The 13309-nt window shown below is 39.8% G+C and overlaps 2 protein-coding genes across 19 annotated transcripts in view; one reads left to right on the top strand and one right to left on the bottom strand.

Annotated features, from left to right (window-relative positions):
* cadpsb (Ca2+-dependent activator protein for secretion b) overlaps window positions 1–3817 on the top strand; it is a 74612-nt gene extending 70795 nt beyond the window's left edge. For all 17 annotated transcript variants that reach the window (XM_037101326.1, XM_037101325.1, XM_037101327.1 and 14 more), the window contains 2 exons: window positions 2133–2237; window positions 3061–3817. In XM_037101326.1, the coding sequence (XP_036957221.1) occupies window positions 2133–2237; window positions 3061–3237 (282 nt within the window). In that variant the 3' untranslated portion in view covers window positions 3238–3817. The remainder of the gene's footprint in view (window positions 1–2132; window positions 2238–3060) is intronic.
* A 1325-nt stretch (window positions 3818–5142) lies between these two features.
* ca16b (carbonic anhydrase XVI b) overlaps window positions 5143–13309 on the bottom strand; it is a 113221-nt gene continuing 105054 nt past the window's right edge. The window contains exons 25-29 of one of the 2 annotated variants that reach the window (XM_037100566.1): window positions 13149–13277; window positions 12258–12404; window positions 11773–11915; window positions 10555–10690; window positions 5143–9391 (exon numbers count right to left, since the gene is read on the bottom strand). In XM_037100566.1, the coding sequence (XP_036956461.1) occupies window positions 9245–9391; window positions 10555–10690; window positions 11773–11915; window positions 12258–12404; window positions 13149–13277 (702 nt within the window). In that variant the 3' untranslated portion in view covers window positions 5143–9244. Of the gene's footprint in view, window positions 9392–10554; window positions 10691–10998; window positions 11365–11772; window positions 11916–12257; window positions 12405–13148; window positions 13278–13309 lie in introns of those variants that run through there. The other variant, XM_037100567.1, reaches the window with a different exon arrangement.

Raw genomic sequence — 13309 nt, 5'->3', positions numbered from 1 at the left:
AGAAAAAGAAAAACCTCAACAAACATACAAATTAAGATCCACTTCAAATTCAGGCCTAAGGAAAAAAAAAAAAAAAAAAAAAAAAAAAAAAGCTTCTCTGCGTTCCTGCCTACTCACATGTTTAAAGTTGACTTCTTTTCTTGGGACTGGAGGTATGACGACTGTTTTTTCTATTAGACTTGGGTGCTGTTCTCTTGTAACTTTAAAAAAAAAAAAACATGTACACAGTCTGGGAAACGACCAGCCAAAGCAAAGTGGAGAAAGAAAGAAAACAAAAAAAAGGTACAAGAAAATAGCACCGCCGCTCCCTGCCTGCTAACCATTTACTCACTTTCATTCTATTTTTCTTTTGCTAATGAACTCGTGTCAAAACTATAATTTCAACTCCCCATACAGTAGTCGTTTTCTCCATTCAGTGTCGGGGATTTAAATGCAGCCCTGCATTTTCTACTTGAATAAATTATAAATAAAGGCTAAGTAATTGCCTTCAATAATTGATGGGCCATGCAGCTTTTACAAAATATTGACTCGGAGAACATTTTCTTTTTCGGATTTCAAAGGGTAATTACAGTTCACGAAAGATAAATCTGTCGACGCCCTATGACTTCCTTCTGCTTTATTATTTTTCCTCAAGTAGCAGTAGCACCAGTGCTCTGAGTGTTTCCTCTAAAATTGCTCCTCGCAGCTCTTCAGAGTGCTGCAGTATAAATAGAGTCTGTGTGCGGATGTCAAACTTTTGGTTTGCCTGCGTGTGTGTGTGTGTGTGTGTTGGGAGCATATACTGAAGCAAACAGGAAAGCCCAAATTCAAGATAGTAGCAAAGTATATTAGTAGATGTTAATCTATAAAACTTAATGAGAGTAAATTTGTCATTTTGGTAAAAATTTAATTGGACCAGTTTTCATGTTCTTTCTAAAATACGTCAGTGACTTAAGTCATGCATGAGTGTAGGTAGGTAGGTGAAGCCTTTAAGGGCCCTGAAAACTTGTTTTCTCAATCAGTGTCTTATGATGCTGAGCCACATAAAAGAAACAGATTCACTTCTTCACTGTCTTTCCAAGAGTTGGATGATGTCACTCTCATGTCCACCTACTCAATATGGAGCCTTAACCAGGAGATGGTTAGCTTAGCCTAGCATACAGACCAGAAGGAGGAGGGGAACGCTGAGCCTGACTGTCCAGTGGTAACAAAATCCACCAAACAGCATGTTTAAAACACATCTTCATACCTTTACAGCTCAAAGGGTCGACTGCCAGAAACATGAATTTCTGTTCCTGGAACAACATGATTGCTGCAGCGTACCTACGACAGGCGCACTGGACCTTCGGCCTCAGGTTGCAGTCTGGTTAGGTTCAGGCACTGGAACTACTCGGTTAGGAGGAAGAAGACCTCATGGTTCGGCATTATTAATGAATGTACCTTTGTTACATACATAACTTCAGTCACACAATGTATGTGACGTAATTAACCTTGTTAGCAAGTTAAAATAACTCACCACTGACTCGGTCCCGATGAGACAGCTTAGCTCAGACCCTGAGCATTAAATTCATTGTTAAAAATGCCAGAGGAAGTGGTTTCCCAAAACCTTAACTGATTTTATTCATTCATATCCAAGGCGAAGTTTTCAGGGGCTCTTAAAGCACCAGATGAAGACAGAATAGTTATTTTCATTTCCCTGTATTAGAAATGCATGACAAAGAGAAACAGTTGAAACAAGCACTCGACACAGTGGCTTGTTAATTTCTTTGTCGGCGATAAGATTTATTTTGAACATGACTTCATTCTTCCGTTAATTCAGCCCGATAACTTGCATTGACTCCCAATTCTGACTCATGAAATGCAAGAGAGTTTGTCTTGTGAACTAGGATAGAGACTCATTAATCCTCGCTAACTGGTGTGTGTGTGTGGAGTACACGTGGGTCAGATGAAACGTAGCCTCACATGTGTTTAAGCGGCCCAGAGGTTTTATATTGAAGTGATGCTTGAATACACACATGGGGGAGCTTGAACGTTAATATACACTGTGTGTTAGGTGTCCTCGTGCGTCCTAAAGGTTAGTTTTACGTCAAGATGTCTTGAGTATGTGTGTGAGTGTGTGTTTTGCTGGAGAGCGTTGTGTTTATGTGTTTCAGCAATGGTACACTGCCACCATGAACCTGCTGGGGACCTGGCTCACTGAACGCATGGATCAGCAGCTCCACGTCTACCAGCTAAAAATCCTCATCAGGATTACAAAGGTGAGGACGACCAATCGTCAAGATTCCCTCGCACTGTATTTTAGAGAAGCAGAAATGCAAAAATCACAGTGACCATAAGCCGAGCTTCAGCTGCAGGTACTGCATTCAGTGACGGATGTGTCTGTAAATCACGTATTCTAGCTGGTTTTCGGACGATCCAATCAAGGGAATTCTTACTGACTTTGTGAATTATCAGCAAACTCGATTATTGTCAGTATTAATAATGGTTTAGATTTCACTGTGCCACTTCTTGATTGCCAAACGCCATCCTCTTTCTTTGTCCCTTACTTGCATTTTAGTGGTTACAGAGCAGATCGTACAACCATAATCAGGTGTTACATTGCTCATTGTGTACTATGTATGCTAGCTACGTCTTAATTAATAGAACTTTTTAGGAATGTATTGTTTTCTATGACAGGCCTATAATTACAAAAACAGGTTTACACAGATACATTTTAGAGGTGAAATAAATATATATATCAAGCTGCCTTAATAGGTTGAACCTCAGAAAATAATGCTCAATAAGTATTATGTCTTGGGGTCGTCCCGTTATTGTGAATATGATATCTCAAAAACACTTTGTGACCGCCATCATCATCGAGGATGAACTGATAAGATTTCTTACCATTGCTCAACTGTTAATATAATAATTGGGACAAAACTTCACACAAATGTTTAATAGGATAAAATGATGAAGTGATGACATTTAATATCCAAAAGGGTCAAAATGTTCTGGACATTTTTTAACACCATAGCTTAGGAGTGGAAAGACACAAAGATTGTGTCCACACGCTGTACTCATGGATCTCCCTCCTCCCTGCAGAAAAAGTACCGGGACTTCCGCCTGCAGGGCGTCCTCGACTCCACCCTCAACAGTAAGATGTACGACACGGTGCGCAACAGGCTGACCTTGGAGGAGGCCACTGCCTCGGTGAGGGAAGGAGGCATGCAGGGCATCTCAATGAAGGACAGCGATGAGGAGGACGAAGAGGACGACTAGAGCCCGAACACCGACACTCCAGCCCTCCCTCCTTCCCGCCCTGAACCCTTCTCACCCCGACCCCCCTTTCACACTTTTGACTTTAGCCTGGTTACCGATGCATGTACCAACTCAGATAGCCACTCTAGGACCTCTTTGTCAGCTCGAAAATGCCTATGAAGGAACTATTAACTATAAAAAAATAAAAAAAATAGTACTTATACTGAGGAAAAATCAAAATAAAAATGTTAAAAAATAAATGATTGGCAGTTTAGCTGTGTCATGATAAAGATAGCACCTATCTTTGATTCATTCATTTCTAAATTCATTTCTATGTGTTACTAAGCAATATGGAGAACCATTTGTTTGACAATGTTGAGTGAGATTAATAGGTGTGTCCCTGTCCAATGCAAACCTATATGGCGCTTCTTTGTCGTATTCTACATTCATTAATGGTACATTGTCGTGATGATGAGTGTGTGGACCCTTTTCTTTGTCTCGTCTGTTTTTAAGTGAATGCCAACTGCTTCAAACTGAAAATAAACCTCTGTATTTGTTTACGGCTGTTACAGATACACTGTCGTCTACTCACTGTTATTAACATCAACAGTAAGTCTAGACCCGCGTTTTTATCATGTGTCGATGCTATGTGATCTTATCTCAATTACTAATTAGACACGATTCAACAGGAATCTTGAACTTCAACGAGTGGGTATTCTAGAGATGCAATATTCTCATAGCTCCATTTTGATAACTTGGGAGATTCTATTTTTATTTCAACATTAAGAAGGCCTTGAAACAGGTTCTATTTTAATTGAGTTGCACTTTTACAGAGAAAAGAGCAAAAATAATTTTTTTTATTAAGAAAAAAAAAAAGTTGGTCCGTCTTTGTTCTGTAATTGTGTAGAATGAGATGTCTGGCATTTGTTTGGGTCTCACTGTTGTTTTGTATATATTATATAAATATATATATAAATATAAAATGCTGTACATTGCATTCTGAGCCATCGCTGCATGCCTGTGGGTTCCCACCCTCCCCAAAACGCTTTCTGTTTTCTGTGTGAATTTAGCTGGTGGATTCATTCTTGCTTTTGCCTTATGAAAGCCAACAGTTGTAATATGCAAGAGCTGTGGCCTCTAAATAAAAATTACTGTACATGTGCACCCTCTGTCATGTTTACTTGCTGCGCGTTTACAGATGTAATGAAAGATCTATAAAAGTGCTGGTTTGTCAGTGGTGGAAAGTAACTAATCACTGTACTGCATTTTACCTTCAGATACTTTTAGATACTGCTGCTCCCTATAACTCCAGACCTGGCCTGAGAATCATCACATTTGAGTCGTTTCAGTGTCAGAAGCAATCTGGTGGTAGGTGTCAGCACATTCATGGGTACATCACAAATGAGAGCTGTTAATAGCCAATTCGGCTTACTTTTAATTTGACTCATTTGCCAAGATCCAAATAAATCTAAGATTTTGGCTCAAGAGCCTCACGTTGTGGGCCACAGCTAACTCACCAGTACTTGAGTCTTACGTGTTAAACTAATTTATAATACCTCACCACTTCTTGTCCACCACATATCAGAGAAAAATTTAATTTCCTCCTCCAACACGTTAAAGTTCCTCATTATTCTACAGCAGCATAAAGAAAATCTGTGATCACACAAATATAATTTACGCAAATTACATAATGTAAGAGGTTGATAAAGTGGCCAAACAACTCCAGGACATGCTTACATATGCTGAGTCTTACATGTGGTGTTGCTATTTTTTTTATTTTTTATTTTTTTACTTCAGTAAAGGATCTGAATACTTTTTCCACCTCTGCTGTTTGGTGGCAGGCTGACAGCAGGGGGCGACAGGACGAACAGGCTGCTTCTTTGCTTCATCACTTCAAGTCAACACTCCTCCATCAGCAGTTCCATGTGACACAAGGATGCTGTGCACCCAAACCCAAACTTTATTTAATGTATAGCAATACAGATTACCTATTAAATAACACTAGTACACTATAATATGGTATATGACAGCATCATAGAGTGTATATGGCTATGATACTATCATATAAACATGTGATATGATGGACAAAACCATTTCATTATTTATTTTAAGTTACAAAATAGACCGAACGACCAACCTGGCTGAAATGCACTGAGGCTAACATACTGGATTCCCTGGACCGTAGAGCAAATGTCAGGAAAAAAAAAAGTCTGGGGTTAAATATCAGCACGGACCTCAGAGGGGCAGGTGGGGGGGTTCTGCTGTGGAGAACTGGATAATACATTTCCCACAAAAGTACAATCTGTTACAGGGTCACTATACAAACCAAATATTCGTATGAAAATATAAACTTCTATGGTCACAAAGATTACATTAAAGTCAAAGACATTTGCTTTTTGAAGTGTTCAGCCACCACAGCACTCGTGTTTTTCAATGTGTGAAAAAAAAGAAAGGAAAAGAAAAAAAAAAAAAAGGAAATACATTGCTGCAAAGAAAGTTTGTGTCGCAGAGCAAAGCGATCTCGAAATCTGGACTGTTTCTCCAAATGTTGGAGAGTTTTCACTCCCCCTTTTGTCAGAGAAGTCAGGTGTTCAGAGGAGAAAGAAAAAAAAAAAGATTTCCATCATAACAGAGTGCGTGACATTAGAGGAGGGTACATATAAATCAATCGAGAGAGAGAGACAGAGAGAGAGAGGGGTGGTTGGGGTTGAAAAGGGCTTGTTATTAACAGCCATAAAATAGAATGTCAGCCCAAACGAAACACACTCTACAGTCCGAACTTTAAGTCAATCCATCTCATCTAGCTACTGTGAGGAAAGCTTCATGTACTCCGATTAGCGTCTGTAATCCTGAGGACACAAACACGCTGAACTGTTAAATGTTAAATTCACACCGCTGACACTGGTAATCTGTACTGCAAGATTTAACCTTTTTTTTTTTCATCATCTTTTTTTTTTTTTTTTTTTTTTTTTTTTAAAGTTCTAGTTGATTAAATAGATCTCAGGACAAAACCACTTACATGTTGCAAAACTGGAACCACATCTTTGGTTACAAATAAAGCATCAACCCCCACCCCCCAAAAAAAGAAACTACAGTGCCTACAGAAAAGTGTTCACCACCTTTGGATTCTTTTGTTTTGTTTTGTTTGCTTGTTTCATTCATTTAGAACTTTGAATCAGAGTGGATGTATTTAGGATTTATTACACTGATCAAAATATATAGAAATAAAAGTCTGGAGCTATTGCTGCCATATCTAAATTATCGCTTGTTGAAGTTGAACAGAGCTGTGTGTAATCAAGCTATTTTAGGTTTAACCTGGAGGTTAATTAGTCAATTTCCCCGGGAAAACTGCATCATGAAAACAAATGAATACTCCAAATAACTCTGTGGCACGTTAACTGAAAAGCACTAATCAGGGAGGAAGGACACGAGAACATTACCAAGGCACTGTATATCCTTAAAAATGATGATAAAAATTAAAAACAGTTTGGCACGGCTTTTCAATCTGCCCGGAGCAGATTGTGATTGTTTTGAGAATGAAGAGGCCGAGGGAGCTCTGAAAGAAGCGACGGGGTTTCATAACTGAGATCAGAGAAATCGTCCAGGTGTTAAACCAGCCGCAGCTTTATGGAAAAGCTGCAAAGAACTCGCATGAAAGCATGTGTGAGACTTTGCGACAAAGCTGAAGGTTTTAAGAGCTGGTGATCCTAAATGTTACGTGGAGTGGAAGCCAAACACTGTACATCTGCAGAAACGCACCATCCTTATCACGAGGCCTGCTGAGGCAGCAGGCAGACGGGTAAAAGATAAAGAAAATCCTGGAGGATTTGTGTGAGAGAACTGCAAGGTTCTTTTTTTTTTTTTTTTTTATCAGACCAGACCAATGATGAAATATAAAGCCCCGGCTGCACAGAACTGTCTTCACAAGAACAATGCTAATGTCTGGGAGCGGCTGAGTCAAAGTCTAGACTGAGTCCAGACCAGTTAAGTGGCATGAGGTGAAACTCTCTCACAGTCTGATGGCAGCTGAATGTATTTATATTATATCATTATTGTGTCATTGTCTTAAAGTTTGGATAACTTGATATAGTGTAAATGTTGTTTGTTCCTGGTTTTAAATGCAACATTACAGTTAAAGATGCAATATGTAAGAATCAGGGGTCAACGTATCATCGGAGTAACTAGCTAACTGTAGCTGTCATTAGCTAGTTAGCTCAGTTAGCCGTGCAGCTAGTAGTAAGGACTGGGATCTTGGCCCTTGGTGTTCGTTCTGCGAGCACAGGAGAATTTTTATCTTGAATATTTCTTATTTTCTTCTTCAATAGTTGTCTTTAGCCATGATCCTGATGACAGTCTATCAAAAGAATCTCATATTTTGTCAAGGCACCAGTAGTCATCCCTACATTATTACCACTATGTCGAAATTGAGGTATTTGGTAAAACAAAGAAAACTATGGTATTGATATTGGGGCGCAGTGGAGCATTAAGGAAGCCCTACAGAGTCCGCATTCAACTCATCAGAGTTTGATGACGTTAAAAAATAAAAAAGGCGTGTCCGGATGTACAAAGCTATCCACATAGATTCAATGTATAATTAAATTAATAAATACTGAAGGTGCTGAACACCTGTCCATTCAACTTTGGATTTTCTTTCAAGGTATCATAATGACATAAATGTTAATTTCGCAGTGTCATGCATATAACATAATGAAACCATCGGAGTTTACACTGGTTCCCTATAAACCTCGCTATCACATGATTTTGTCTGTCGACGGGCACGCGGTCAGCTGGGAAAAGAAATGTTAACTGGCAATCTATTTGTATTGCAGGCTAATGATTAAACAAACTCACATTTTGTCCTGTGGATAAAGCGGAGAACGGAGGACAACGGAAATGTTTCCAGTTGTCTTTGCAAATGTGGCGCCGACAATAGTACCACTTAGAAATGCCAATGAATCAATTTGTTGGCATTTGTTTCTTCTTCTGATCAGCGTCAAATCTAAATCATGATTACATCCACTGCGACTCCATTTAGTAAAACAATAAAACAAGCGAGTGGGACTGGGGTGAATATTGTTTTTGTAGACACTGTACTGCGTCAAACACAGATACCCATTACACTTGTTAACTGTTGAGATTTGACAGTTGAGGTTAGAAAAGCTGGGGGGGAAAAAAAATGATGAGAAAAAAAATGAAGCTTTGTTGATATTCATGACAAGATATAGAATCTGAAAACAAAATGAATCTACGTCAAGGCAAGTGGACAAAAAGGTAAAAGTACTTTTAAAAGGAAAAAGAAAAAACATTGGTTGGCTAGTAAGGATATAATATATATGTATATATATATATTACAAAACAATATAACAATATAAATCCCTGTAAAAAGCAATAAACGTTCACATAAGATGTTCGAACACATTTGAACAAAATAAGCCATAAGTACATTATACAAGACAGCAGTGAGATATTTGGACAATATGTGAAGATTAGGCAGGTAATCGTCTCTTAACGTGTGATAGAGAGCTTCATCCGTGTGGAGCGGAGCCTCAAAACAGTTAGTTTGATCGATGTGGCAAAGTGACATAATGCATGCTGGGCTACGTCGTGATGTGATGTCTTGTTTTTGAGACTTTATCAGAAGTGGATGGCCGTCACCCGTCCTGGTTCTTCATGCTTCAGGTTTCGTCTCAATGCGGTCCCCACAGTCCCAGTTGTGTCGTGATGCCAGGGTTTCGCTGTGAAACTTTTTTTTTTTTTTTTCTTTTTTCACTCACTTCATTGGATTTAGGCAGTAACACTGATAGTATAGTGCAAACTGGACAGAGCTGCTTTTTCCTCGCGTCAACTTAAAACAGGTGCAAACGCTCAGCAGGATAACGTTTAAGAAATAAAGGACAAAAACATAAATATGAAAAAACTTTTATCAGTATAAAAAGTAATAAGGTTATTCATTTAATCAATAGTCTGGCAAAAAAGGCCTCAGAAAAGTTCTTGAGTTTGTACAAATTAAGTGCCTGGAGGAATGTCCTCAGACGAGCGACTCCATGCTCTCGGCAGGATCCGACTCGTCTGCAATCACCACAACCCCATTAGTGTCCATGTGCATGGGGCTCAGGCTGCACTCTCTGTTACTCACCAGGCTGAGCATGGCTTTGTAAAGGTACTGGTACTGCTCCTGTGCACACAAACACAAACATGCAGCACGTTTAACTCTACAGATCACATCCTTTCATCTGATACACAGTCATTCATCATTTTTGATACAGACGTTGAATCAAAAGTGAGAAACCAAACAGAATTAACAGTCGACTGCAGCTCTCTGCAGCTTTAAAGCTCATTGGTTCGGCTTCATGCCCGACACAATTACTGTAAGGTTTGTTCAGAACAAATCTCACTGACCTCTATTAGAAAAAGAAAGACAAAAAAAAAAAACTCAGAAGAAAGAACTACCTGTCCGGCACTAAACGGCAGATAAAATTACTAATTGACCAGAGAACAACACAGTGGAGCGTTTAGCTGCTAGAGCCACAGATATTTTACCAAGGAACTGCCGATGTCATGTTGTGTAACACATACTGATGTAAACTAGTGATGGTGGTTGCCATGTGTTTCTGTCAGCTGTTTCAATGTTTTTCTGCCCCCTCCTCAGAAAAACAGTGCGGCCATGAAAATTGCTACAGTCCACTTGCGGTCACCTAAACAAGACATGACTTGTGCTTATACTAACACAGTACATTTGTCTGTTTGTGTCCACATAACCAACCCAATTAAAATATTCACTCTTGTTTAAGCTCTGTTTTGGTCTCCACCGTCTCCTGAGGAAAATATCTGGCTCTTTAGCAGCTCAACGCTCCACTCTCTTTACCAGTCTGTCAGTAACCGTGTCTGTTTGCTGAACAGATAATGTACAGGGCATTGATCACATGCATGATTGACACATTCGGTGTGTGTCGTTGAGGCTGAACTTCCAAATATAGCCTGTTCAGGGTTTGAAGGATGATTTGGTCAGAGGAGGCAAAAAGCTACAGTTTCATGTTCATAAATGTTGCAGAGAGGGTTATAAGTTGGGCTTCACAATTTATGAGGAGATAATTAAATAATAATATGAGGCTCCACAGTCTGCACCAAGACGAGATACTTTTATTCTGCTCAAACCTGCAGCGTGGACTGTAGACATTGTGTAACTGTCTATCAGGGGAGATTTCCCTCTGACCATTTTACTAACAGGACACTCAATAAAATAGCTCACGAGAAGGAAATGATGTCGACAAGAGCAGTGACAGGCATGAAAACCAGCTTGTCTGACCTTGTTTCTATGCGACATAAACACAAACTTACAATATCAGTGAAGACTCCCGGCCTCATCAGGTTGATCATCTTAGCCACCTGGTAGATGTCGACCACGCCCTCATTCTCCAGCTGCTGGGACAGTGTGGTGAGGGCACAGAGCATGCCAGCTGACACGGCTCCATACCTGTGAGGAGATGTTCAACATAAGCTGTCTGTCTAAACTTCCGGTTCAGGTGTTCAGAAAAGACAAAGAGCAGGCCTGTTTCTGGTTTTAGTGCTGCGCCGTCACCCTGACTAAGGGCAGTCTGAGAGGATACGAACATACGTGCACTCAGGATAAAACAGCATTTCTTCAACGCAGATTCTGGTCGTTGGCAGTTAGCATCAGGGTCTGAAGCTAGAAAGGTGGCAGGGTCCACCAAGTATAAACAAAATATAACAGCAGGAAACTGTGTTGTCCTTTGAAGTCAGTTTTTTTTACTCAGTCATGAAAACAAAGACAGTTTGTTTATTTAGTTTGTTTGACCATGAAGAAAATTCAGTTGTCTGATTAAAAATTAGACCCCAAAACTACATAATGCACCTTTAAGTGTTAGGACCTTCAGTGATGAGGGCTAATCAATAAGCTGATAATGAACAGCAGCTGAGATGCTGGCGGCTCAGCGGTCTGCAGGAACAACTGGAAAAGCCTGTGGAAGTTGTTATGGTTGCCTGGTTACTAGGAGACTTCAGAGTGGTACTTAGCTTTGTGCCAGTAGCTGCCTGGAGATTCTTGGTACTGGCATGCACAAAAGGCACTTTCAAACATCAAGCCTGTCCATATTTAAAGGCTCATTTCCTTCCGTACAACTGCAAACACTACAGCAAAGAACAAATCCAGGGTAATTCAACATTTGAGGAGACTTTGGAACCCTTAAAATCTAGATGTGTGACAAAAATCTATCGTCCTCAAAGTGTTTGTGAGTATCTCAGGAGAATAACTGAAAACATGACAACCGGGGCTGCAAGTTATTATGTTCATTATCGATGAAGACTCTCCATTTAATGTCATTAAGGAAGCCAAATCCTTATATTTACATCAAGAAGCTTGATCTATTTAATTTTTGACATTTCTGAAACAACTGAAATGATTAAAAATAGTTACCAAAATTTTAATTACTTTACTTAATCAATTAATCTACTAATCGCTGCAGCTGTTACAACAACAAGACGTTTCTTTATGACCTTCTACTGAAAATCTACACCATAGGGGTAAGAGGGACGTACTCATCGTGCACGATGGTGGGGCCGTCTCGAGTCATGGCCTCCTCCTTGATCACACTGATGAGCTCGAAGGCGCTGCTGAGAGGAGCATCGGGGTTGGGCCACTTAGGGCACTGAAAATGTCTCACCTCCAGAACGTAGTCATCCTGTCGCACACAGAAGAGGACTCACTTCTAGTAATGCATGTATATACATGACATGACGTAAATAGGGTTTTGCTCTGGGACGGTAACATAGTCATCACACAACAAGAATGGCAACTCCTGACTTTGTGATGTGACAGTAATCATTAAAGCAACAAAACAAAAGACAGCTGATTGGTGAATGTCATCCCCAGGTCGAAAAATACAGATGTGTTGGGTTGGCGTTCGATCCGAGCTGCCGAGCTAAAGTGTCTGCAGATGAGACTCAACAATCTGCTGTCTTTGTGTGGGAAGTTACATTTTGTTGTTTTCAGTTTTCAGGCTACGTGTGACAAAAGATCGTACCTGTGTGGCCTCGAGGATGAAGTCGTGGATGATGATCTGCTCCTCATTGGAGAGGCACAGTCTGTCCTTACTGATGAGTGTGACAGTGAAGGCGATGCAGTTCATGGCCTCCTCCCGACTCGGCCAGTAAACAAATTCATCCTCAGCCTGCAGAAAAACCAACCGCAGGTCAAACAAGACGTGTTTCAGGTTCATTTTTTTAAATCACTAAATTTCCTTTATTCTTTACAGATTTGACTTGAATTCGAATTTGCTGATCTAGAGCCACTATTCTCAAACTGTGCTATGCATACCATCAGTGTAACATGAGCTCCCTCCCTGAGTTCCCAGAGGAATAAAGTAAATTTAAAGACACACAACAATATAAAAATACAAATAATTTCAATTTCAAATAAAAATATGCACACATGAATGTAATTTTATGTAAGTTTTGTCACTCGTTTAATATTCTTTTCAGTCTGCCACGTAGTCATATTCATTCCCGGCGCATGTGCAATTATCATCCCCTTAATAATGACGAGCTAAATTAAAAACTATTATGGCGAGTGAGCAGAGGTAGTTTTAACCCTAACCCAACCCTAACCCAGTACAAAAAACGTACAAACAAAACTCCTCCATTTCCCAGTGATCGCCAAGACGACCAACTTGCTGAGAAATTATGAAATATTAAAATCTTTGAAATTCAAAAAGTTTTCAGTGTTATCTCAAAAATAGTACAGTTGTTGAACTTTTGTCTACAGAAATGCATTGAATACAGTCAGTTAGTTATAGCTGTGATACTTGGAGAGTCTTATATTTTCTGAGGTGTGAAAGATTAAGAAACATTCATCTAGAAGTCGAATAAAACAAAACAATATCAGACAACAACATTTTTACATCAGGGTTACTCACCAGGCCCAGGTTGTCAGGCAGCATTACAATAATCTGAGCATTATGGTCCCAAATCATCCTCCAGAAGTCTGTGGTGGTGTGGGGCAAAGGGTGCTGGGTAATGATGAACTCATTACTCCTGAAGTAACCCTGAGGTGACAAAAGCGGAGCAGTTAGCCTCC

Source organism: Acanthopagrus latus, chromosome 6 (genome assembly GCF_904848185.1).
Source record: "Acanthopagrus latus isolate v.2019 chromosome 6, fAcaLat1.1, whole genome shotgun sequence".
Classification (NCBI taxonomy): Eukaryota; Metazoa; Chordata; class Actinopteri; order Spariformes; family Sparidae; genus Acanthopagrus; species Acanthopagrus latus.
Note: the sequence above shows the minus strand (reverse complement) of the source record. Positions and strands in the feature narration are given on the sequence as shown.